Source organism: Zootoca vivipara, chromosome 4, assembly GCF_963506605.1.
Source record: "Zootoca vivipara chromosome 4, rZooViv1.1, whole genome shotgun sequence".
Classification (NCBI taxonomy): domain Eukaryota; kingdom Metazoa; phylum Chordata; class Lepidosauria; order Squamata; family Lacertidae; genus Zootoca; species Zootoca vivipara.
In genome coordinates this window covers 87,164,044-87,188,847 of record NC_083279.1, presented here as the reverse complement: position 1 = coordinate 87,188,847, position 24,804 = coordinate 87,164,044, and the positions used below count along the sequence as shown (strand labels likewise).

General features: G+C 45.1%; 1 protein-coding gene across 3 annotated transcripts in view; it reads left to right on the top strand.

Moving 5' to 3' along the window:
- Window positions 1-18,682, top strand: part of HEPHL1 (hephaestin like 1) — a 34,615-nt gene extending 15,933 nt beyond the window's left edge. Inside the window, exons 10-20 of one of the 3 annotated variants that reach the window (XM_035116234.2) lie at window positions 359-509; window positions 3,426-3,638; window positions 5,084-5,297; window positions 6,478-6,617; window positions 9,139-9,273; window positions 10,178-10,284; window positions 10,636-10,858; window positions 12,062-12,201; window positions 13,188-13,344; window positions 13,638-13,709; window positions 14,867-18,682. In XM_035116234.2, the coding sequence (XP_034972125.1) occupies window positions 359-509; window positions 3,426-3,638; window positions 5,084-5,297; window positions 6,478-6,617; window positions 9,139-9,273; window positions 10,178-10,284; window positions 10,636-10,858; window positions 12,062-12,201; window positions 13,188-13,344; window positions 13,638-13,709; window positions 14,867-15,072 (1,758 nt within the window). In that variant the 3' untranslated portion in view covers window positions 15,073-18,682. Of the gene's footprint in view, window positions 1-358; window positions 510-3,425; window positions 3,639-5,083; window positions 5,298-6,477; window positions 6,618-9,138; window positions 9,274-10,177; window positions 10,285-10,635; window positions 10,859-12,061; window positions 12,202-13,184; window positions 13,345-13,637; window positions 13,710-14,866 lie in introns of all 3 variants that reach the window. The other 2 variants (XM_035116233.2, XM_035116232.2) reach the window with 2 other exon arrangements.
- Window positions 18,683-24,804: the final 6,122 nt, after the last annotated feature.

Here is a 24,804-nt window from a genome sequence, read left to right as displayed (position 1 = left end):
AGCTGCCCAGAGTGGCTGGGGAAACTCAGTCAGATGAGCAGCATATAAATATTCAATTGTTGTTGTTGTTGTTGTTGTTGTTGTAAACCAAAAGATCCAGATATTAGAATCATGAGTGCATTCTAGGCTGCGAGAGCCACACAAACTTTCTTTAATGTTGAGTGGGAGAGATTCCTGAAGCTACTGTAGAGTATTTTATAGCTGTGGATTTAATTCTAGAGAAAGTTCAAAATTTTAGCACTGGAATGTTATTTCATTGATGGAAGATTCTAGAGTAATGATTCTGATCTCCTGCTTAAAGAAAAAAGTGGAAATGTTTCCCCCCCCCTCCTAATGCATATTTGTTTTCTGACTGCAGAAAGGAGTGGACAAAGAATTCTACCTACTGCTTACAGTATTTGATGAGAACTTGAGTTTCTATCTTGACACAAACATCAATGCGTTCACTGGTGATCCTTCCAAGGTTAATAAGGAAGATGAGGATTTCCAGGAATCCAACAGAATGCACGGTATGGTGTTTTTTTTTATTAAAAAAGCACCATTGGGTATTGGTTTGTAGCAGAGGTATCCATCATGAAAGCGGAAAGGGGGCAGAATTAGGCACTAGGGGAAGAGCACAGGGCTTCTCCAAACAACCTGTTTATTGAGCTTCCATCCTGATTTGCTTGCACAAAGCTTACACAGTGCTTAGACTATGTCTGGCTTTATTGAGCATTCGTTATGATTTCTTTGTGGGAGATAATACAGCAATGAGCATCCAGCCTGATTTGCTTTTGTTTATATGCCTTTTCATAAGTCATTTGTTCATTCCACACTATTTGTGCATTTCCCCATCACTTTTCTAATTGAAGTCAGTTTCTTTCCTTTTTTAAGTGGATTTGTTGCATGAGGGTGACAGAGCACTTTAATGAATTCTCCCGATATTCACTTGAACCCCTCTCACAAAAGGTGCCATGGAGGTACCATGTCTGGCTGAAATTTTCAGAGTGAGCTGCAATGTCTGACAGCCAACTTTTTTTCAGACATATTGCGTCTTTATGAAATACATACAAACTTTGTTGTTGTTGTTTTTGTTGTTTGGTCGTTTAGTCGTGTCCGACTCTTCGTGACCCCATGGACCAGAGCACGGCAGGCACTCCTGTCTTCCACTGCCTCCCGCAGTTTGGTCAGGCTCATGTTGGCAGCTTCAAGAACACTGTCCAACCATCTCATCCTCTGTTGTCCCCTTCTCCTAGTACCGTCCATCTTTCCCAACATCAGGGTCTTTTCTAGGGAGTCTTCTCTTCTCATGAGGTGGCCAAAGTATTGGAGCCTCAGCTTCACGATCTGTCCTTCCAGTGAGCACTCAGGGCTGATTTCCTTCAGAATGGATAGGTTTGATCTTCTTGCAGTCCATGGGACTCTCAAGAGTCTCCTCCAGCACCATAATTCAAAAGCATCAATTCTTCGGTGATCAACCTACTTTATGGTCCAGCTCTCACTTCCATACATTACTACTGGGAAAACCACAGCTTTAACTATACGGACCTTTGTAGGCAAGGTGATGTCTCTGCTTTTTAAGATGCTGTCTAGGTTTGTCATTGCTTTTCTCCCAAGAAGCAGGCGTCTTTTAATTTCATGATTGCTGTCACCATCTGCAGTGATCATGAAACCCGAGAAAGTAAAATCTCTCACTGCCTTCATTTCTTCCACTTCTATTTGCCAGGAGGTGATGGGACCAGTGGCCTGTTAGGAATCATTCTGCAAAGAAACAAAAAAAGATGATTGTAACTTTAAGAACTGTTTCTGTGAGTTCTGGGTGTGGTTTTCTAGGCTGATTAGGTACAGCTGGTGATGAGTACAAAAGGAGGCGGAGTTGCAGTTTGAATTTGCCTGCAAAAGAGAGCACCCACATGCTTTGTGTTTGTAAGGTTGTAAATAAAACTCTTGCTTGAGTATTTTACATCTGTCTCATGGTTCTGTCGTCTGCTGCCAGGAAGATACAGCTGCAACATGGCCATGATCTTAGTTTTTTTTTTTATGTTGAGCTTCAGACCATATTTGCGCTCTCCTCTTTTACCCTCATTAAGAGGTTATTTAATTCCTCTTCACTTGTTGTGTCATCAGTATATCTGAGGTTGTTGATATCTCTTCCAGCAATCTTAATTCCGGCTTGGGATTCATCCAGTCCAGCCTTTCGCATGATGAATTCTGCATAAAGGTTAAATAAGCAGGGAGACAATATACAGCCTTGTCGTGGATCATTGCCTTGTCGCGGCGAAGGGGCTTGAATAACTCAGAGAAGCTATGAGCTATGCCGTGCAGGGCCACCCACGATGGACAGGTCATAGTGGAGAGATTTGACTAAACGTGATCCACCTGGAGAAGGAACTGGCAAGCCACTCCAGTATCCCTGCCAAGAAAACTCCATGAACATACGAACTTAGGCACAGCCAATCGGGCTTGCAGTCAAAGTGTTAAATCAGGCTTACCTGCCTAGGACCAGCAAAAGGCACTTCTAGGGAAACTTTGCAAAAGTTTAGTATTTTTTTCAAGGAGGCCGCAAAGGACTGACTTGCATGTGAGGACAGGCAGGCCAGGAAGAAATGTGAACCATTATCTTTTGCAAACTTAAATGTAGGGTTGCGTTAAGTGCTACAGCGCAGTCTGGATGAAGACTCAAGCCGCTGCTGCCTATTAGTATCCTATCTGCAAGATCTGAATTATTTGGAGGACAAGTTCAGAGATGACTTGGTCCTGTTAATAATAAAGTAGGCAAGCATTAATGAAGTTCTCTAGACAGCTTCTTTGCCTCCGGCAGATAAGTGCCAAGATAGGTGCCACAGGACATGAATGAGTTCATTATACATTGAGTTTGTGAGTGTTCATGTGAACCGAAGTGACACATAAATGATCGTGCATTACCCCAATGATGCAACCAGAGTTACTTACACAACATGTAAATGAACTCATGTTTATTGTGCCCAGAGGATGTGGTGTCATCTTGAAAATAGAAGCTTTATCTTTGAATATGTCAACTGGAGGTGGATTGAATCCACCCAGTAGCCCTCACCAAGGGAACCAAAACCTAGAGCCCAATCACTGCTCTCCTCACAGAGCCTCCCAAGACATGATCAGTTCTGGCAGAGGTGAGTGTTCATCCCTTGTTAGCAGGGTCAGCTATTCCTTAAGGCAGGGGAAGCCTTTCTGGCCACTGGAACAGATCTTAATCTCCCTTATGCCTGGTGGGCCAAATTTGACAGGTAGGCAGGGCACATTTCTTGCACGTTTGTGTATAATGTGTAGTTGAGCCCTAAAATCTGCCAATAGGTGAGAACAGAGGACCAGAGAGGCAAGGGTAACAAGCAGATGGATATGAGCAAAATCAGTTGTGGGTTTGCAAATGCACAGTATTCTGAGGTCTCGAGTGTTTTTTCTTCCTTCAGCTGTCAATGGCTATCTGTTTGGGAACCTGCCCGGACTCACCATGTGCAAGGATGACAAGGTTTCTTGGCATATGATTGGACTAGGCACGGAAACAGACATGCATGGTGTTCATTTCCAAGGGAACACCATTCACTTGGGTGGCACAACCAGGGACACCCTTGCCTTGTTCCCTCACACGTCGGCAACAGCCCTGATGCAGCCAGACCGAGTAGGTAGGTTTTGGGGAGTGGGACCTGAGCATCCTTTCCCCATGTGACCACAAAGCTGTCACCATGTGCATTTATAAATCAAATCATTGGGATGCTCACTGGCTTATGAATGTTTAGAACACTGTAAATGTTGCTGTAGCGTCCATACGCTCATTGAGCCTCTACTTTGAAGTATCAGTGTATCAACTGATTTATAAACTGCTTGAGCCGAAGGACATAGCCTTGATGCAATGCAAGACACTGCTATGTTATAATCAACATTGCAATAATACTATTGTCAGTGCTATGTTGTAAGGGAGTGCCTTCTTCATGTGTGCATCTCCATCCATCAAGTTATACAAGGGCAAAACACAGCTGAAAGAACGTGTTCCTTCTGTGTCCATATGTATAGGGAAAGGTAAAAAGGTAAAGGACCCCTGGCCAGTTAAGTCCAGTCAAAGGTGACTATAGGGTTGCGGCGCTCATCTTGCTTTTCAGGCCGAGGGAGCCAGCATTTGTCCACAGACAGCTTTCCGGGTCATGTGGCCAGCATGACTAAACCGCTTCTGTAGCAACGGGATGGAAGCCAGAGCACACGGAAACGCCGTTTACCTTCCCACCACAGCGGTACCTGTTTATCTACTTGCACTGGCATTCTTTCAAACTGCTAGGTTGGCAGAAGCTGGGACAGAGCAACGGGAGCTCACCACCATCGAGCAGATTCGAACCGCCGACCTTCCAATCTGCAAGCCCAAGAGGCTCAGTGGTTTAGACCACAGTGCCACCTGTGTCCCCATCCATATGTATATATGTGTGTAAAGCATTTGTATACCCGCCTTTAGTCACATTCCATGGGCAATTTGCAATGGGAGTAAAACATTTGAACCGTAAATGGAATACCAATTAGCTCGATCTGTTAGAGTGTGGTGCTGATAACGTCATGGTGACAGGTTTGATTCCCATATAGGCCGCCTGCATATTCCTGCATTGCGACGGGTTGGGATAGATGACCCTCGGGGTCCTGTCCAACTCTACAATTCTGTGGTTCTATGTGAAATAATCCAATCTTCCCGTATATACTCCTCCCCATGGTCCCTCACTCTACTGGTCCATATCTTCTTGTCAAATCTTTGCTCGCCTTCTCTGTTCCCCACCTACACCCTTTTACTTTTCTAGCTTTCTACAGTCGCATGCCTCCTGACAACTGACGCTCTCCCTCTGTTATTACATCCAAGCGCTTCCTTAAGACGCATCCATTCACCTTGACTTCCCACCCACCCCAGCTGAACAGCCTTCCCTTTTATTTCATCCCCCACACTAATATATATTGTCTCTTCGGTTTAGATTGTAGCCAGCAGGCAGAGGGGTGCTGTATTTCTGCTTTTGGTACGGTGATTTGAAGCGCAATAACACCAACAATCATCTCTCGAGCAGCTAGCATGGTGATAAATGTCACAATTTCCTTTCAGGGACTTTCCAGCTGGTTTGCAGGACGTTCGATCACTTTACAGGAGGGATGAAGGAGCTTTATGAAGTTAAGCCCTGTGGCAAAACGCCTCACGATGGGAGGCACTATGGAACCATGAGAACATATTATATTGCTGCCGAGGAAATGGAGTGGGACTATGCCCCCGATAAGAACAGAGCAGAGCAGAGGGCGGAGGCAACAAGCAAAGAGGAAAGGTACAGGAGATTCGATTTTGATAGGATAAACTACCAAATTCGCACTTCTGGGTCTAATTTGTGAACCAAAGCCCAGCTGTCCTTTGGGATTCACAGTCCTCTGAATTTTGTGATACAGTTCTCCATCTCAACAATGTGTTTTAAAATATATACAGTGGTGCCTCGCTAGACGAATTTAATTCGTTCCACGGGTCTATTCTTATAACGAAAAATTCGTCTAGCGAATCCCATAGGAATGCATTGAAATTTTTTGAATTTTATTTTATTGCCCATAGGAACGCATTAATTGAATTTCAATGCATTCCTATGGGAAACCGCGATTCGTTAGACGAATTTTTCATAAAATGAATTTGTCTAGCGAGGCAACCTCCGCTAGAAAAATCCTTTCTTTAAGCGAAAATTTCGTCTTACAGGGCGTTCGTTAAGCGAGGCAACACTGTATATAAATGCATTATGTTAGGGGTAAGCACAGAAAAATGCATATGTTGGTGAAGATAGCATGCAGAAAGGTGTTGCTGGGGTAAATTGCTTACAGAGATGTGTATATTAGTCAAAACTGCATATAAAAAAAGGTATTTATTAAGGGAAACTCACACAAAAATGCTTACAAGTATTCATAAGGATTTATTTTTCTAAAAAAAGAGAGACAATAACAAACTGCCGTTGAAAGGTGGAGGTGGATTTAAATGTGGAAGAAGGACAACCCAAGCGAACAAAAATCCGCAGCATCATCCTTTGTTTCTCTGGTCATAGGTCATAGCTTCCTGGCAGATTTTAGCCTTCTGTCTTTAAAAATTAGGCACTTGCAGCCTGAGCTTATGCTTATTTACTTAGAAGTATGCTCTGCTATTCAATGGAGCTTAATTCCAGATAGGTTTTGCACAGAGTTGCAACCCAAGATACCTTTCTCTTGAAGTAAACCCTATTGAACACAGTGGGACTTGCAACTGAGGTAAACGTGCAAAGGAAACAGCTGTGCATTGCTTCAGCTGTTTCCGTTTCGGCCCTCTCACATCCTGGGGTAAACAAGGCCAACAAATTTAACTGTCAGAACCCAGTTTGCCTCTTCAACTGTCGCCATCTTTCTATCATTGTCTCACTTTTATTATTCTGCTTAAGAATGGGTAGATATTTTGGGGGGCTTTTAAACTGTTTTCTCGCTTTGTAAAATGTTTCCAAGTTACGGACATGTCTTTGTGAGCCAAGGTGAAGGCCTCATTGGTTCAAAGTACAAGAAGGCGGTTTATAGAGAATACAAAAGTGGAGATTTCGTGGAGCACAAAAGGAGGGGCGCAAAGGAACGACACCTACAAATTCTAGGTGAGAAATTTGGGGCCCCTGAGGGTCATCTAATTCATGTAACTACATAATTCATTTGAGACTCTTGAAAGCACCTTGCTTTGGTATTTGGTTCGGTATTGGTATTTGGTTCAGCTTGTGAGGAAAAGGCAAGGACACAGCATGGGATGAAAGCTACCCCCCTTTCAAAGCTGCCATCTGAATGCATCCACTCTTGCAAGAGTTTTATTTAACCACAGTCGAAGCGAGGCTAATCAAGCTTCTCACCAGAAGATGGAGCTACATCATTAGAGTTTCCCTGAACTGTCCCAATTATTGGTCCGAGTTAAGGTTGGAAGAAATGTGTGTCCAGGCTTTTTTTTTTTAATAAGTTGAATTATTTATTTTAAAATGTTTCAATAGTGATAAGTTGAGTAACTTCACTTCAGCAACGCATGCAGAGTAAATAAGATGCTTTGTGCAGCCTTCGTTTAAAGCAGGGATGGGAAACTTGTGGCCCTTCTGGTGTTGATTACAAGGCCGGTCCAACCATGAGGCAGCTGCCTCAGGCGGCAGAAGCCCATGGGGCGGCGCCCCCATGGGTACTGCACCCGCCCCTGCCGTTGCCAAAGGAGAAGCAGCAGTGGTGGGTTCCGGGGAGATCTTATGAGACCTTGTGGAACTCATGCAAGTTTTCACCAGAAGCTGCTGCTGCCACACAACTCCAGTAAACAAGCCTGTAGTGGCAGTGGGGGGACGACGGCGACACCTTCCCGTTGTACCTGAGGTGGCAAAATGGGACAGGCCACCCCCGTTGCTGGACTACACGTCACCTGCCATCATTTGGCCATACTGGCTGGGACTAGGGGGAGCTGGAAGTTCAACAGCATCTGGAGGGTCACAGGTTCCTTTAATGCAGGCATCCCCAAACCTTGGCCCTCCAGATGTTTTGGACTACAATTCCCATCATGCCTGACCATCCTGTTATCTAGGGATCATAGGAATTGTAGGCCAAAACATCTGGAGGGCCGCAGTTTGGGGCTGCCTGCTTTAGCTACTAGGACATTTTGAGAGAAAATATGAACAACCTCCTAGCACATTCTTCTAAACTAAATGGCACTGAACACAGTGGGATTTACTTCCAAGTTGGCATGCCTACGGTTGCATTGCTACTCAATTAATTTTTTTCTCTTTCCAATCAAGTAACAGGCCTGGTTAATATCCTATTCCAATCTTGTCTAGCGTTAGAATGAGAAGATGCTTTGTTGTTGTTTAGTTGTTTAGTCGTGTCCGACTCTTCATGACCCCATGGACCATAGCACGCCAGGCACTCCTGTCTTGCACTGCCTCCTGCAGTTTGGTCAAACTCATGTTCGTAGCTTCGAGAACACTGTCCAACCATCTCGTCCTCTGTCGTCCCCTTCTCCTAGTGCCCTCCATCTTTCCCAACATCAGGGTCTTTTCCAAGGATTCTTCTCTTCTCATGAGGTGGCCAAAGTATTGGAGCCTCAGCTTCACGATCTGTCCTTCCAGTGACAAAGACAACAGACATATAAAAGAGAAGATGCTTTAATGTTCTTATAAACTGCTTTTCATCACAAGCGACCTCAAAGTATTTACATAAAACATAAACAAACCATATAATTACAAATAGCAGAATGAAAATAAGAAAAGAGTAAAATAAGAATCCGCAACAATATCAGTGCTGATAACATCTATATATAAAAAAATGTAGAAGATCCATGTTTGTTAGGCCGCGACGTTCTCTGAAACCGCTTGCCCGATCACGTTCAAATTTGGCCACAGCGTCACATGGGGATATCCGAGTGTTTCCATGTGCTTAGATTGCCCGCATCTTACACCTGGAGCAGGTAAAACCCACTGGTTTGGAACCCTGAACTCAGAGAGCCAGGGAAGCTGGGAAATAGAAGGCAGAAGAGGTTGCAACACAGCGCTCTCTAGTGGCGGCTATACTGGTACTACAGCTAGAAAACCTTGGCCCTCTATTGGAGGCTACACTGGTACTGCAGCTACTAGGCCAAATGGAGGCTCGCCTTTACAGACTAGGCTGAATGGAGGTGGGGACTCACCTGGGTGTGGGTTGGGAGCAGGAGGGGATGGGATAGGTCATGGATTGGAACAGGGTGGGGGAGAATCACAGGGATGAGCCACAGCAACGCATGGCCTGGCCAGCTAGTTAATAATAAAACCGCAAAATCAGTGCTATAAAGCAAGACAGATTCAAAAATAGGCTAACCGTAGTCATCAAAAGCTAGAGAGAAAAACCAAGTAGATTTCCACTGAGTGTTGAACTTCCAACAATAACACGGAACAGGATTTCCCAACTTGGGTCTCCAGCTGTGCTTGGACTACAACTCCCATTATCCCCAGCTAGCAGGGCCAGTCCAAAAACAACTGCAGGCCCAAGTTTGGGAAACCCTGATATGGAAGATTATGATGCTCAGCATTTTTGTGTGTGCGTTTTGTGTTTTCATTTCTTATATTTTAACTTTGCATGCCTCTCCATTACTTTTTGGCTTTTTCAAAAAAAAAACAACCTTAGGGCCCTTGATCCATGCAGAAGTTGGCGACTCAATACTAATTGTGTTTAAGAACAAAGCTAGTCGGCCATATTCAGTATCGGCACATGGCGTGGAAGAAACAGCGGCTGGGAATAAAGCACGCACCACGATGCCAGGTGAATTACCCTGCAGCTTTCTTTAGGTTCTGTTAACAATGTGTTCTGTTTGGTATTTCAATGCACACTAAACTAGAATTCATCGCAGTAGGGAAATACAGAGATGTCTTGATGTTGGCTAACCTATAGGTGTGACCACATTTTTAAAAAATATCAAGTAAGGTGGTTGTATAAGTAGTACAGGGATGCAGGTGGCGCTGTGGGTTAAGCCACAGAGCCTAGGGCTTGCCAATCAGAAGGTCGGTGGTCCGAATCCCCGCGACGGGGTGAGCTCCCGTTGCTCGGTCCCAGCTCCTGCCAACCTACGGTAGCAGTTTGAAAGCACGTCAAAGTGCAAGTAGATAAATGGGTACCGCTCTGGCAGGAAGGTAAAACAGCGTTTCCATGTGCTGCTGTGGTTTGCCAGAAGCAGCTTAGTCATGCTGGCCACATGACCCAGAAGCTGTACACCGGCTCCCTTGGCCAATAAAGCGAGCTGAGCACTGCAACCCCAGGGTCGGTCACGACTGGACCTAATGGTCAGGGGTCCCTTTGCCTTTACCTTTTTATAATTTGTACAATCAACAGATTTTGGCCGGGGATTGCTTGCATCGTACAACATCATCACATTGCTCCTATGGTGCTTTAGTGTGTTTAATTTTATTCTGAGTCTGTACTGTTCGTTGTAAGCTGCCTTAAGAGTCCCCTATATGTAGCAGAAAGGTGGGAAATAAGTATTTCAAATTTAAAAATAAAATAATAAGGACTGGAAATCCTTAATTTTGGTTGGGGGTGGTGTTGACACCTTTTGAGTTTTGTACCATACCAGCTTGAGAACCCTAAGCAAGCTACTGCTTTTTCAGATTTATGGATTTTGACAAACTGTTCTTTATTCCTTTTTATAAACATACATGTATGTGGACAGGAGAAATAAACACTTACCGATGGAACGTCCCAGAAAGGTCAGGACCTGGAGTCTCTGATCCCAACTGTATCACTTGGGTTTACTACTCAACGGTGCATTTTGTAAAGGTAAATGTAGCGAAGGTGTCCCCCTGCCCTGTGTGTCTTTTATGGGAGAACCCTTGGGGGGGGGGATTATTTGCCTAAAATTTATCGAGCTCCATCTGTACAAAGCCAAATGTAAATCAGGGATGGGGGACAGGATTCAGCCTGGATCCTGATCTTACCCTAATCTCCCCATGGGCCGCTGTTCTAACACTTTGCCACATTATTATAGTTGTTATTCTGGCATGGCTCTTTGTTATCACAGTTGCTTTAGGGGCCTTTCATTTAAAAAGTTGGTTTTTAAACAAAATAATTGCATGCATCTATAAATATATGAAATGTTATTCCCTGTTTTCCATTTCTCTTTAATTCCAGGATATGTACAGTGGCTTGATCGGGCCGCTTATAATTTGCAGAAAAGGAGTCTTAAATGAAAAGGGTTTAAGAACAGACATTGACCGAGAATTTGCCCTTCTGTTCCTAGTCTTTGATGAAAACAGGTCTTGGTATTTGAATGAAAACATTGAGAAATATCTACAAGAGGATCCGAAGGCCTTCAGCCACAGCGATGACTTTGTGGAAGGGAACAATATGCATGGTACGTTGTTGAGAATAGGATGTTACTGCGTGAAACATTCAGGTTTGCTATTGAGCAGTCACACAATGCAACATTCACTAAGCGGGAATAAATGCAGACATTCAAAGTGCTTCTGTGTTACAGCTCTGTTAGGACTGACGGGGCTGGAGGATAGGCAGCACAAATGCTCCCTGCATTTAAGAAAGTATTGTGTCAAGAAGAGGGCACCTCCTGAGGTACTTGCTTTCTGAGTGTGACAAGCTTTTCAAGTTGGAAAAACATTCAGACAAGGACCGGATGGTGAATAGGTACCGTAAATAAGAGGGGGGGGATCTTACTTGCAGGGCTTAGAAATGAAAACCTTAATACAAAAAAAAGCTTGGAAATAAAAAGCTTTAATCTAAAGAAATACTTCTTCAACAAAAGCATGTGGTTCAGAGAGTTGCAAGTAGGAGGAAGGAGACCAGAGGAAATCCACAAAGGCGAGGGATTCTCTGGAACCAAGCCAATCATTCTAGTAAGAGCAGAAGTTTTGAATAATGTACTGTTTTTTCCATGTATAAGACACATAGCTGCCAAGTTTTCCCTTTTCTCGCGAGGAAGCCTATTGAGCATAAGGGAAAATCCCTTTAAAAAAGGGATAACTTGGCAGCTATGATAAGACACCCCCATGTATAAGACACCCCCATATTTTTAAACCCAAAATTAAGAAATTAACTTGTTTAGCTTTTTTGGGGGGGGAAGGTCACTTCCGCCAATCGCTCACCCGCCTGCCCGCCACTGCCGATCGCTTGCCACAGCCACTGCCGATCACATACCTCGCCGCAGCCAATTGTCTGCCCACTCGCCACCACCAACAGCCCACCCACCGACTTGCCGCAGCCGCCAATCACCTGTCCGCCTTGCCACAGCTGCCAATCGGCTGCCCAATTGCCACAGCCACAGCCAATCACCAGCAGGCCTTGCTGCAGCCACCAATCACCCGCCCAATCGCCACTGCCAATCTCCTGCTTGCTGCTGCCATTAATCGCACATCCCCCCCTCTGTATTCACTATCCGTCTATAAGACAACACCCAATTTTTGCCTACTTTTTTTTTTTTTTAGCAAAAAGCATTGTCTTATACACGTAAAAATAGGGTACATACCTGATTTTAATCTGCAGTGGAGCACACTGATAAACCTGCATGCCTCTGCATGCAAACTATGCAACTCTCTCCCTTCAGCGATCAATGGAAAGATCTATGACAATCTCCATGGGCTAACGATGAACGAAGGGGAAAACACCAACTGGTACCTGATTGGAATGGGAAATGAAATTGACCTTCATACTGTCCATTTCCACGGAGAGAGCTTTCTGTTCAAGGTTGGTATAAGCAAAAGTACCATTTGCACTGTGACGAATAGAAAGCATTAGCTCTCAGAGGGGGGATGTCATTGCAAACAAACCACATGTGCATATACATCCTATACCAGCAGGAAATTAGTAGGTCAAAATTAGTAAAGAGATGTAAAGCATTTTGGTAATGCTGCTACAATTAGCTACTTTTCCATAAGCACAGTGCACTTGGATTATCTCATTAATGCCTGAAGAGTGATACATAAGTGGAGGGTGTTTCTATTAAGTAAATCCCTTTGGTGGATTAGAAGTTGTGTGTGCCTATATATATGGCTGTGGATGTATATTTTCCACATAGATGAGAATTCATCTCTCTAACCGTTTACTTTGTGCTGCTGGCAAAACTGCAGCCAAAAATATGCTAAGATGCAGCTGAATTTTTATGAGAACTTTAAAAATAAATAAATTGCAGACTGATGTGGAGATGTGGAAAACTGACTTTGAGATTGGAAAAAATAAGATAAACAAAAATGGACATATTTGCCCATCCTCAAATGAGGGGGAAGGGGAGCTTCTTATTTTTTTCATCTTTTCAGATAATTCTGCCAAGCTAAGCACTTCAATGTCCTTTGTTTAAAAGGGTGGGGAGGTGGGGAGAGACATAGTGTTAAGCATGTGGTTCTCTTCCCCCACTGAAATAAGAGATTTCATAGTTATGTACCCAAAAAACCCTGTTTGCAATAATCACAGAGGGTCCCCATATGGCTGTTTCTGCATGGTGACTGGGAGGCAAGAATATCCCATTTGGGCCAGAACTGCCCAAAGAGCTGCGTAAGAATGCCCTCTGATCATCTGATCAGCACAGTCACCTTTCAGACTGGAATGTTTATAGTAATTTGGAATTTCTACAGCAGGAAATCCCAAAAGCTCATAAAAGCAGAGGGTGAGCCACTTTTACCACCTAGGGATAAGCTTTGAATTTACTCAATGCTCTCCTGTCTTTGACACAGAAGGATCACAATCACAGAGGAGATGTATATGACCTCTTCCCTGGGACGTTTCAGACTGTTGAACTTGTAGCGTTCAATCCTGGGACATGGCTTCTGCACTGCCACGTTCACGATCACATCCATGCTGGGATGGAGACAACTTACACTATTGCTGAATCAGGTAACGACGTTTGGTAAAGGTTGCTTTGTAACATGGGTTTGGGTAGTTTATGCACCCAAGTAGTCACAGAGCATGAGAACATGAGAAAAACCTAGTCCAGCACCTTGATCTCACAGTGGCCAACCAGCTGTTCTTATTGTTGTTAACCCACACACGTGGGTCTCTAGAGGGTTAAACCTAATTAATATATCCTCTTACCAATTCCCATCAGTAATCACAGGCTCTTGGTTGGATAGAGGAAGAAGCTGTGGTTAATTGAGGACTCCAACATTGCTTTTATTTCCTTTGCTCAGGTGGTGCGGGACGTGGAGTCACAACCACAAAATATGATACATTTACAGTCAATGGGAAGAAGACTGGAAAAGGTATGACTTTGGACCGCTTCACATTTTCCAGGTTTGCCACGAAAAGAGCATTCAAGAGGCCAGACTGGGTTCCATAATGAGTGTGTGTGTACGAGGCTCATGTTTAGAAGCACACATTTGCCCCCACTTCTTCTTCATGCTTTTCATATTCAATTATACATTTAGGATGGGAGCACAGGACCCTGCCTTATACTGAGAGCTCATCCACACTTCGGTTTGCTCCACTGCTTTCCCACGGGAAAGCATGTGGTTGAGCGCTGAATAGGAATAAGGCAAGCGGGATTTTCACGGATTGCCGTTTGTTCCGATTTAGCGCTAAAGAGTGGGTTTTCCGTGGGAAATAATAATAATAATAATAAATTTTTATTTATACCCCGCCCTCCCCAGTCAAAAACCGGGCTCAGGGCGGCTGACACCAACAGAACCACAATAAAACATAAAAACAATTAATTAAAATACAGATTAAAATACAGTATTAAAATTTAAAGTGCAGCCTCATTTAAAGCAGTGAGTCAAAGGCAAAACTGCTCAGACCCATGCTCTCTAGGCACAGGACAATTGGAAGTGTGGGCCATCCCCAGGTCCAACCATTGCTCTATGTAGCTCAGTACTGTCTACACCAGGGTTTCCCAAACTTGGGTCTCCAACTGTTTTTTTTGGACTACAACTCCCATCATCCCTGGCCACTTGTTCTGGTAGCTAGGGATGATGGGAATTGTAGTCCAACAACAGCTGGAGATCCAAGTTTGAGAAACACTAAGGTTGCCCATTCACGCTTTTATTTGTCGCGTAATTTCAAGTCGTGGGTCCAAGCGGTAAACAGTGCGTTTTCCCAGAGAAATCAAAGGGCCCCCAAAAAAACCTTCTTGCACCCATGACTTGATATCACAGGACAAACAAAAGTGTGGATGGGCCCAGACTGACAGCAGCTTTTCAGGGTTTCAGGAAGGACCTACCTGCTGAGGTTTGAACGTGGGACCTTCTGCATGCAAGATCTACCCCTGAGCTACAGTCCTTCCCCAACTAAAAGGGGAAGATGTACAACTAAAAGCAAAATGTGTGAATCAGCCCACAGTGGGTTTTTATTATTATTATTTAGCTGATGTTTCCCTCCCAAGGGAAGGAATACATATCTCACAAATGCCTTTCTCTTTCAGCAGGTAAAGGCAGAGCAGGAATAGAATTCTTGGGGAAAACTCTGGGCCCAGGAGAAGCCAGCTCGGTGCTCAAAGCTCTTTTTATCACTGGACTTGTTCTATTGGCAGCTCTCCTGATCCTTATTCTCGTTGTTGCTTGCCAGAAGAAAAAGGCCCGTTATAGAGCCATAGGTCGCAAATGCGATCTTCCAATGGAGTCCTTCTGATCTGACTGCACATGGCTTCATTGTCTTTGTCAGGAATGTTGCTGGTGCCTCTTGAGGTGAGAGGAAACGCCAACATATATGGCCGGTTCCAGATGACCAGTTTATTTCTCATTCATCCTGATTTGTTCCCACAAAGTTTGTGGGGAGGTTAGTCCGTGTTAGCTAACCATCCCATTTCCCTGGTTTTCAGGGAGGTTGTGCACACTTGCATCAAGCAAGTCAGTCAATCAATCAATCAATCAATCAGCTTTATTTGCATAGTTGACAGCCATAGCAACAGAATACATGTAATATACAATTAAAAACAACATGGATAAAAGGATCAGTCCTATGACTATGATGATCGTTTAAAAGATAGCCCTTAGTCTCATTGCACCCTCAATGAATCTGGCAACTTGTGTTGTTCAATAGCTATGAGAGGTGGTGTAATGAGATCGAGCCGCAAGTCTTTATAAAAAGGACATGACAGAAGGATGTGAGCCACTGTTTCCGTGTTGCCGATTCCACAGGGGCAGAGTCGTTTTTCAAGCAAGTTTTTCAAGCAAGTGTTATCCCACATTTTACAGTGCATTTTCTCATCACTTTCCTAACTGCAAAAAGATTCATGTAGGTAGCCGTGTTGGTCTGACGCAGTCAAAATGTATTCAAAAATAAAAAATAAATGTCCAGTAGCACCTTAGAAACCAACTAAGTTTGTTCGTGGCATAAGCTTTCGTGTGCATGCACACTTCATCAGATACACTCAGTATCTGATGTATCTGAGTGTATCTGATGAAGTGTGCACATACACGAAAGCTTATACCAAGAACAAACTTAGTTGGTCTCTAAGGTGCTTGTTGTTGTTTAGTCGTGTCCGACTCTTCGTGACCCCATGGACCAGAGCACACCAGGCACTCCTCGTAAGGTGCTACTGGACAATTTTTAATTTTTTAAAAATATATTTCAACTAACTGCAAAAAGTCCAGTTTGGGTGGGTATGGGGGAGAAGGTTTGTTGTTCAGGAATGCCAAGTCCACTTTCATCGCACATCCTGAATTTGCTGGCATGTGACTGAACCCCACCCCGAAATAGTGACCGTCTGGAAGCATCCATATATATTACACAGAGCGGAACTACAGCAGCTACTACTACGGTGCAATAATTCTGAGCGGACTTGTAGTTGGGATAAAGCTAGGAATGATTTGGGGAACTCCCTTCCCGCCACATATAATTATTTCAAAGCAGGCCCCAGAACATCTCAGGTTTGAGTTAGGTCTGAAAGGGATATGAATTGGGCCCTGTGAAGATGCACACTTGAACCAGAATCTAGATGAATTCTTCAGGCAACTGAAGGACACATTTGGGAAATGAATTGGCTTGGCTGTCTGTTCTGTTTTTATTTTATTGTTTAATATTAGCTTCATTTGTCTGGCCGCCCAGTAACTCATGTTCTCTAGAAAGCTCACAAAGATGAAAAGGACAAGATACAATCTTAACAATACAATGTAAAAAAAACAAGCCATGCAAGTGCTGCTATCTGCCCGCTACCTATATGAAAATTCACTTATGTGAATGTAAAGAATTGTGTCCTAACTCTTTGGCTAATTAAACCATCTATGGCCTTTTAAACTTGGAGGGGGCAGGGATATTGCTTTTGTTTGTTACTGTGTGCTATGTATTTTTGTGTTTTTATATTGTAAACTGCCCTGTGATCCTCAGATGGCAGGCCGTATATAAAAAATAAAATAAATTGAGACATTCTGAGCAAATAAAAAGGCCTTCCTCTGGTGCCAAAAAGACCGCAAGAATTGTCCCAGGCGGTCTCCTCCCACAACCAGGGTGCCACCACTGTGAAGGACCTCTCTCTAAAAGCCAACAGCCTCATCTGGCAGCAGCACTAGGATCAGGGCCCTTGATGAGGATTGTAAGGCTCAAGAAGGTAAGTATGGGAGAAGGCAGTTGGTTCCAAGGAATTCGGGACTTTATTGTTTTAAACCAGAACCTTAAGTTAGAAACTGACTGGGAGCAGCTGGTAAAGCAGTGGCATAATGTGAGCAAAGGGAGGGACCCAGCTGGTAAAGCAGTGGCATAATGTGAGCAAAGGGAGGGACCCAGGTGGCGCTGCGGGTTAAACCACTGAGCCTAGGGCTTGCTTATCAGAAGGTCGGCGGTTCGAATCCCTGTGACGGGGTGAGCTCCCGTTGCTTGGTCCCAGCTCCTGCCAACCTAGCAGTTTGAAAGCACGTCAAAATGCAAGTAGATAAATAGGAACTGCTACAGCGGGAAGGTAAACGGCGTTTCCATGTGCTGCTCTGGTTTGCCAGAAGCGGCTTAGTCATGCTGGCCACATGACCTGGAAGCTATATGCCGGCTCCCTCGGCCAATAATGCGAGATGAGCGCGCAACCCCAGAGTCGGTCATGACTGGACCTAATGGTCAGGGGTCCCTTCACCTTTACCTTTTAATATGAGCAAAATGCCCAGTTCTAGTTAATAGTCTCGCCACCCTGTTCTGGACCAGGTACAGTTTCCAGACCATTTTAAAGGGAACTCCGCATACAGTGCATTGCAGCGGTTTAAGCAAGAGGCTACGAAAGATGCATAAGAATAACGGTGGCCAAGCTTACCTCCACCCAAGTACAGTCTCAGCTGGTGCATCAGCAGATGCTGGTGAAATGTGCTTTGAGCCACAGAGGGCACTTGAACCACTAATGATGGCGCTGGATCAAGAGGCAGACCCAGACCAGATCCTTTAGGGGGAATGCACCCGCATCCAGAACTACGTGCTGCTTGGATTGTGTCTCAGTTCATTCGCCTTCATCCAGTCCATTGGGGCACCTACAGCCTTACCTGCCTCTGGCAAAATGAATGTCAAATACAGTACACTATATGGATGGTGTCTCCAAGCGGTTTCATGTTGGTGTCAAAGCAAAACTATCAAGGGCCAAGAACAAGTTCACCCAGCACCAGTTTGGGGGATTTACTATCCAAATAGGAGCAACGCCATTGCAAATCAGTGCCTTTAAACATCCAACTTGACAGCCTATGCAGAGAGAGATCATGGGTCAATGGGGGTAAAAGATCCAGGAGAATTAATAGAGTCACACACACACACACCCCTGTACTGAGCTCCGTATTTACTTCAGACTAGCCTAGGGAGCTCAGTTGACTAGAGCTTGGCACTGATAATGCCAAGGTTGCAAGTTCAATCCCTTTACATTATGTGACAGCTGCACAGTCCATCATTGCAGGGGGTTTGATCCTCAGGGTCCCTTCCAACTCTACGATTCTATTCAATAATACATGGATGGATGTTTTTCCAAGCTTATTCATTGTATTGAGCGAACTGAGGGATGATAGTCAGTGTCTAGTAGACAATACGGTGTTGGACTTGGACCAGAAAGTTTTCCCTCTCATGCCAAAAAATGTAACATTTTAATATGTAACTCTGTATTTTTGTAATACATATTGTTTAAGTTGTCTGTTGTTGCTTCAGGGTTTTTTTTGGGGGGGCACCGCTTAGAGATATTTTAAATATATGAAGCGGTACAGAAATTAAAAAATAAAGTTCATTGGTAGCCTCTTGGGCAAGCTGTTTGCTGTCTTTTACTTCACTGAACTATTGCGTGTATAAAATAGGATATCCCCATATATGCTGTCCTGAATTCCTCAGAGGAAGGGCAAACATACAAATGTGGCAAATGGTGTGCTCGCTTACTAAAGAAATTAACTAATTTTATGAATGCAGCTACTGCTTACTCTAATTTGTTGCTTCTATCGTGCTTTTAATCTAAAGTGGTCAGTTAAAACCATGGGCCAGCTCAGACCTAAGAGAACTGTGCAAGGGCGTACCCACCACGGGGCAAGTTAGGGCAGCTGCCCTACTCTAGAAGCAGGGCTGGTGGGCAGAGGCGGAGCACAGCCCGGCGGAGCGCGAGTTCGCCATTCCCGCTGCGCCGCGCCGCACCCTCCCTCCAGCTCCCCGGCGCGCCCTCAGGCAAGGCCAAGCGCGGCGGGGAACCAGGGAGCGTGGCGCGGTGGGCGGGAACGCCGAACTCGCGCTCCGCTGGGCTGGGCTCTGCCTCCGCCCACCAGCCCTGCTTCTAGGGAGGGGCACAGCCCGGCGGAGCGCGAGTTCGCCGTTCCCACCCGCCGCGCTGCGCCCTCCCTCCAGCTCCCCGTCGCGCCCTCTGGCAAGGCCAAGCGTGGCAGGGAACCAGAGAGCGCGGCGCGGCAGGCGGGAACGCTGAACTCGCGCTCCGCTGGGCTGGGCTCCGCCTCCGCCCACCAGCCCTGCTTCTAGGGAGGGGCACAGCCCGGCGGAGCGCGAGTTCGTCGTTCCCGCCCACTTTGTGGCCCCTCCCCTTCCGTGCCTTGGCCCCTCCCCTTGCCCCCCCCTAGTTTTGATCCTGGGTACGCCCATGGAACTGTGCTTAGTTCTGAAACCACAGATTGATCTGAACTGCAGTTAGGGCAAACCACAGTCCCCTGTATTTGGGTGTAACAAAGAACTGTGCTTTGTTCAAAGGCAAAATATAGAAGTACAGGTGTGAAGGAGGCTCACACAGACTGATCCTTGAAATAGCAAACCAAGGTATGTTGTTGCAACACTGAACTGACCCAATAATGTCTTTTTTGGCTTCTTAATAGTAGTGAAATGGTTCCCTATAGAGACATGGTGATGGGCAACTAACAATAGTATTTTCAGGTTGCTGAAGGCCGTGTAAGAGCAGCATCATGATCTTTGATGGAAACATTCATCCTAATATTAGTAAACAAATTCCAAAATCCTGTTTCACCAGAAATGGCAGCTGGACAAACAAAATTAGTGTGTACACCTAGGGCAATAATGCTTTTCATCTGTCTTGAAAGCTATTGTCTGTTGCCAGTTTGTTCAAAGTATCAGGAAGTGGCTTTAATTGCTGGTTTTGCTTCTTCTTTGGCGATCACTCGTAGCCGAGTAAGATTGTCTTCCATAAACACGGTTTTAACAATGAGTCCGTAAGTGACTGTGGAGGCCAATTCTGGATCCACACTTCCTTCCACAGTGGAGATGGGAGGGAGCTGATCATGGTGTGGATTTGCCATACTTATCATGACAAGTAGAATCATTCAGATCTGTCTCACCCCCTCATGGGAACCTGCTGCAAAAGCCTTTTTCAAGGGGGGTCAGTCTTAAATGGCCCTTCTGTTTTTCTATTCTCTGAAGCATTTTATCAGAGCGTGTACCTTTCCCCAATTACCCTCCTTCGTTGTCAATCAATAAAGTTATTTCACTTTATTTGTGCTAGTTTTTGTGGTAACATTTGTGCTAGCTTTTTACCACAAGCCATTGAATTAACCAGCAGGCCACTCAAAAGTGTTATCAAAACTCTGGAGAGATGTGGGTTGCTTTGGCTACTCCAAACACATTTTCACAGATACATCCCAGCCACAGTGAAGTACCAGACTTTCCACTGGCATATGGTTGTGCTATTTAGATTTATTTATTTATTTATTTATTTATTTATTTATTTATTTATTTTAACCAATCATTTCCTTGTATAGCATGCTCTGCAAAAAGCTGAAAATTAGTTTGCTGTTCCATTCTGTAAGGGGGGGAAAGTACAGAGAACCTGCCCCTTGCATCAGAAGTAGCTCCTCCCCAAGTAGTGATGGAAGCGAGGGCTCTGAGGAGGCTAGTGAGGGAATGGAGAGAGAGGGCCAGGGCTCCAGCAACATGAGAGAGCCCCGGTCACACAGGAGTGAGGAAAGGGAGGGGGAGAAGGGAGAAAGTGAAAGCCTGGAGTGTAGACCCCTTCCTCTGGTTCCGGAATTACGCAGGAGAAAGAGAGGGAGGAGATTCACTGTCCCGAGGCTACTATGTTGGAGAAGATCACATGGTGGGGCAGAGCCGGATTCTGCATCGGACTGAGCGGACATGTTGTACATACCCAGCTCACTGTAAATAGCCTGCACTAATAAAAACTGCTTAAAGACAAGCATGCGGAGCGTCGTTACTCTAGAGTAGTCGCAAGAACCTCTGACACATTCTATCCAATTTAAGACAGCAGTGCAACTGAAAAATTGTGTTCAAGCTTCTGTTTTTCGCAGGGACGTCTTGCCCATAGAGACAAGTGGCGCGGGGAACCAGGGCGCCAAGTTCGCGCCAAGTTCTGGAGGGAACATGGGAAGAGGCAGAGGCTGGACGTGGTGCCCTCGCCCGCCACGATGAAGCAGCGCCGCGTCCTGAGCCTCCGCCTGCCGTGGCCACCAAAGCATGGGCGCCAGGGAAGAGGTGGAGGCTGGACACGGCGCCCTCGCCTGCCGTGCTGAAGCGGCGCCACGCCTCCGCCTCTTCCCTGCTGGAGGAGCTGCCCTTCAGCCCCTGCCTGCCTCCTCCAGCCCCACAAAACTGCTGGCAGAGGTGTAAAAGGTCAGCAACTCTGGGGAACGGGGCGGGGCGGCGCTGGAGGGATCTTTGAACCACGGCGCTGGATAGGCTTAAGACGGCCCTGGTTTTTCGTTTTTCTCTAACGAGGGCAATTTAGTACAGAATTTCAGATTGCCAGTTTGCGTCTGGTATGGCTTCAGCACTGAAACGAAAGAAAACAATAAATAAAGACGGAGTACATTTAAATCACAAATCACTAGTAAGTGGTCTTACTTGCAATTCTGGGCTGCATCAATAGGAGTATAGCATCTAGATCAAGGGAAGTAATAGTACCACTGTATTCTGCTCTGGTCAGACCTCACCTGGAGTACTGTGTCCAGTTCTGGGCACCACAGTTCAAGAAGGATATTGACAAGCTGGAACGTGTCCAGAAGAGGGCAACCAAAATGGTCAAAGGCCTGGAAACGATGCCTTATGAGGAACGGCTTAGGGAGCTGGGTATGTTTAGCCTGGAGAAGAGAAGGTTAAGGGGTGATACGATAGCCATGTTCAAATATATAAAAGGATGTCATATAGAGGAGGGAGAAAGATTGTTTTCTGCTGCTCCAGAGAAGCGGACACGGAGCAACGGATTCAAACTACAAGAAAGAAAATTCCACCTAAACATTAGGAAGAACTTCCTGACAGTAAGAGCTGTTCGGCAGTGGAATTTGCTGCCAAGGAGTGTGGTGGAGTCTCCTTCTTTGGAGGTCTTTAAGCAGAGGCTTGACAGCCATCTGTCAGGAATGCTTTGATGGTGTTTCCTGCTTGGCAGGGGGTTGGACTGGATGGCCCTTGTGGTCTCTTCCAACTCTATGATTCTATGATTCTATGATTCTATGGTCTTAAGATGGGTAAAACTCAAAGCAATGTTTCACAGCACCCTAAAGAGGCACACCTACAACCGACTTCAGAAGTTTTTAGACGCACATTTGAAACGCAGCAAGGGGAATCCCTCCCCCATCGCATTGCTGTGCAGACCAAAGAAGGGGCAGGGATGTCCTTTTTTATACGGTAATAATATTTTATACTTTTTTCCATAAAGAAAATTGCATTTGTTACATTGTTTTCACCTGATGCCCTTTACCTGATTTGTTTCCCGAGCCAAATGCCAAATCACTTCGGCCCATCCTCTGCACGTGGCACAGTGGCCGTCAGAACTGTACAGTACACACCTCAGCTTCACTGTGGCTTCCGTTTTCAGTTCTGGCAGAAGCTGGTTTGAGGGAAAGCTCATCAAAACATCTCTCAAAAGTCTTGGTAGACCACAAACTTGACGTGAGTCAGCAGTGTGATGCAGCAGCTAAAAAAGCCAATGCAATTCTGGGCTGCATCAAGAGGAGTATAGCATCTAGATCTAGGGAAGTAATAGTACCACTGTATTCTGCTCTGGTCAGACCTCACCTGGAATACTGTGTCCAGTTCCGGGCACCACAGTTCAAGAGGGATACTGACAAGCTGGAACGTGTCCAGAAGAGGGCAACCAAAATGGTCAAGGGCCTGGAAACGATGCCTTATGAGGAACGGCTTAGGGAGCTGGGTATGTTTAGCCTGGAGAAGAGAGGGTTAAGGGGTGATATGATAGCCATGTTCAAATATATGAAAGGATGTCATATGGAGAGGGAGAAATATTGTTTTCTGCTGCTCCAGAGAAGCGGACACGGAGCAATGGATTCAAACTTCAAGAAAGAAGATTCCACCTAAACATTAGGAAGAATTTCCTGACAGTAAGAGCTGTTTGGCAGTGGAATTTGATACCAAGGAGTGTGGTGGAGTCTCCTTCTTTGGCGGTCTTTAAGCAGAGGCTTGACATGCATATGTCAAGAATGCTTTGATGGTGTTTCCTGCTTGGCAGGGGGTTGGACTGGATGGCCCTTGTGGTCTCTTCCAACTCTATGATTCTATGATTCAAACAGCTGCAGAATACCTGTGGATTGGAGCTAACACCTTATAAACCTTTAGGTGCCAGGCAAAAATGTTCATTTTTAACGAGGCCTTTAGTTGACCTAGATGGCATCGTATACCCTTTTAAAATGTGGCTCTTTGGGGGGGTGGATGTTATTGGGTTATGGTTAGTATTTTGATTTGGTATTTTGTGATCTTTCCTGTGAACCTCCCCGAGACCTACGGGTATAGGGCAATATATAAATCCAATAAATTTCCTTGCCTTGCCACACCAGCGGCAGGAGGGGGCTGGAGCCGGAAAAAAGTGGCGATGTGTACACAGCCTAGGGAAACAGGGTATAAATAATAAACTTATTATAATTATTACTGGGTTAAAAACCCAAATGTGCATATCATGCCTTGACACATCTTGTTTTTTCCTAAACATTTTATACAATTGAGTTTATACAGAATGTATTTGTCTATTAACATCTACATTAGGATAATAACACCGTATCAAGAATGTGTGGGGGTATATCACATTGCATTTTTGTATACAGTGGTACCTCTGTTTAAGAACAGTCCAGTTTAAGAATGATTTGGTTTACAAACTCCGCAAAACCGGAAATAGTGTCTTGGTTTGAGAACTTTACCTTGGTCTAAGAACAGAATCCGAACGGTGGAAGGGCACCGGCGGCGGGAGGCCTCATTAAGCAAAGTGTGCCTTGGTTTAAGAACGGTTTTGGTTTAAGAACGAACTTCCTGAACAGATTAAGGTACCGGTACTACTGTATTGTGTTTTTCTCTCTCTCTCCCTTATACACATCTTTGTTCTTTCCCTGGGGCCCTCCCTTCCCTCTTTGTTTTCCTTTGTATCGCTTTCTTTCTTTATGATCTAAATTCTTTCAACCAAAACACTATCTTGCGGTTTCATTTGCCAGCCTCCTATGCTAAGGATTCACACGTGGGACACAGCACCCTGAAAATCCAATCTGGAGAAGGGTGCGAAAGTAACCAGTTTTTGAAGGGCAGGAATTAAATATGTGTAATACATAATGATGATGATGATTCGGTGAAATAAATGAAGGCCCCGTGCACGCACCCATCCGAGGATGAAGGGTGGCGTGGAAATTTAATACACACATCCAAAACAAAATTTAAAAAATTCCTTCCAGTAGCACCTTTGAGACCAACTAAGTTTCTCATTGGTATGAGCTTTTGTGTGCATGCACATTCTTCAGATACATCCAAAAACAAATCATTTCCCTCAGCTTCCATAATAGCCCTTTTGCAGGGCGCAAGGCTTGAGGCCACGTCTCTGCCCCAAGCAGCATACAAACAGCCCTCTTCTTCAAGAGCCTCCTCCGTTCCCGCCCGGCGACGGGGGCGTGGAGGGGGCCGGGCGGAGGCGGAGACCTGAGCAGCGCCCTCCTCTCTCGCGCTCCTTCGCCTCGCCGC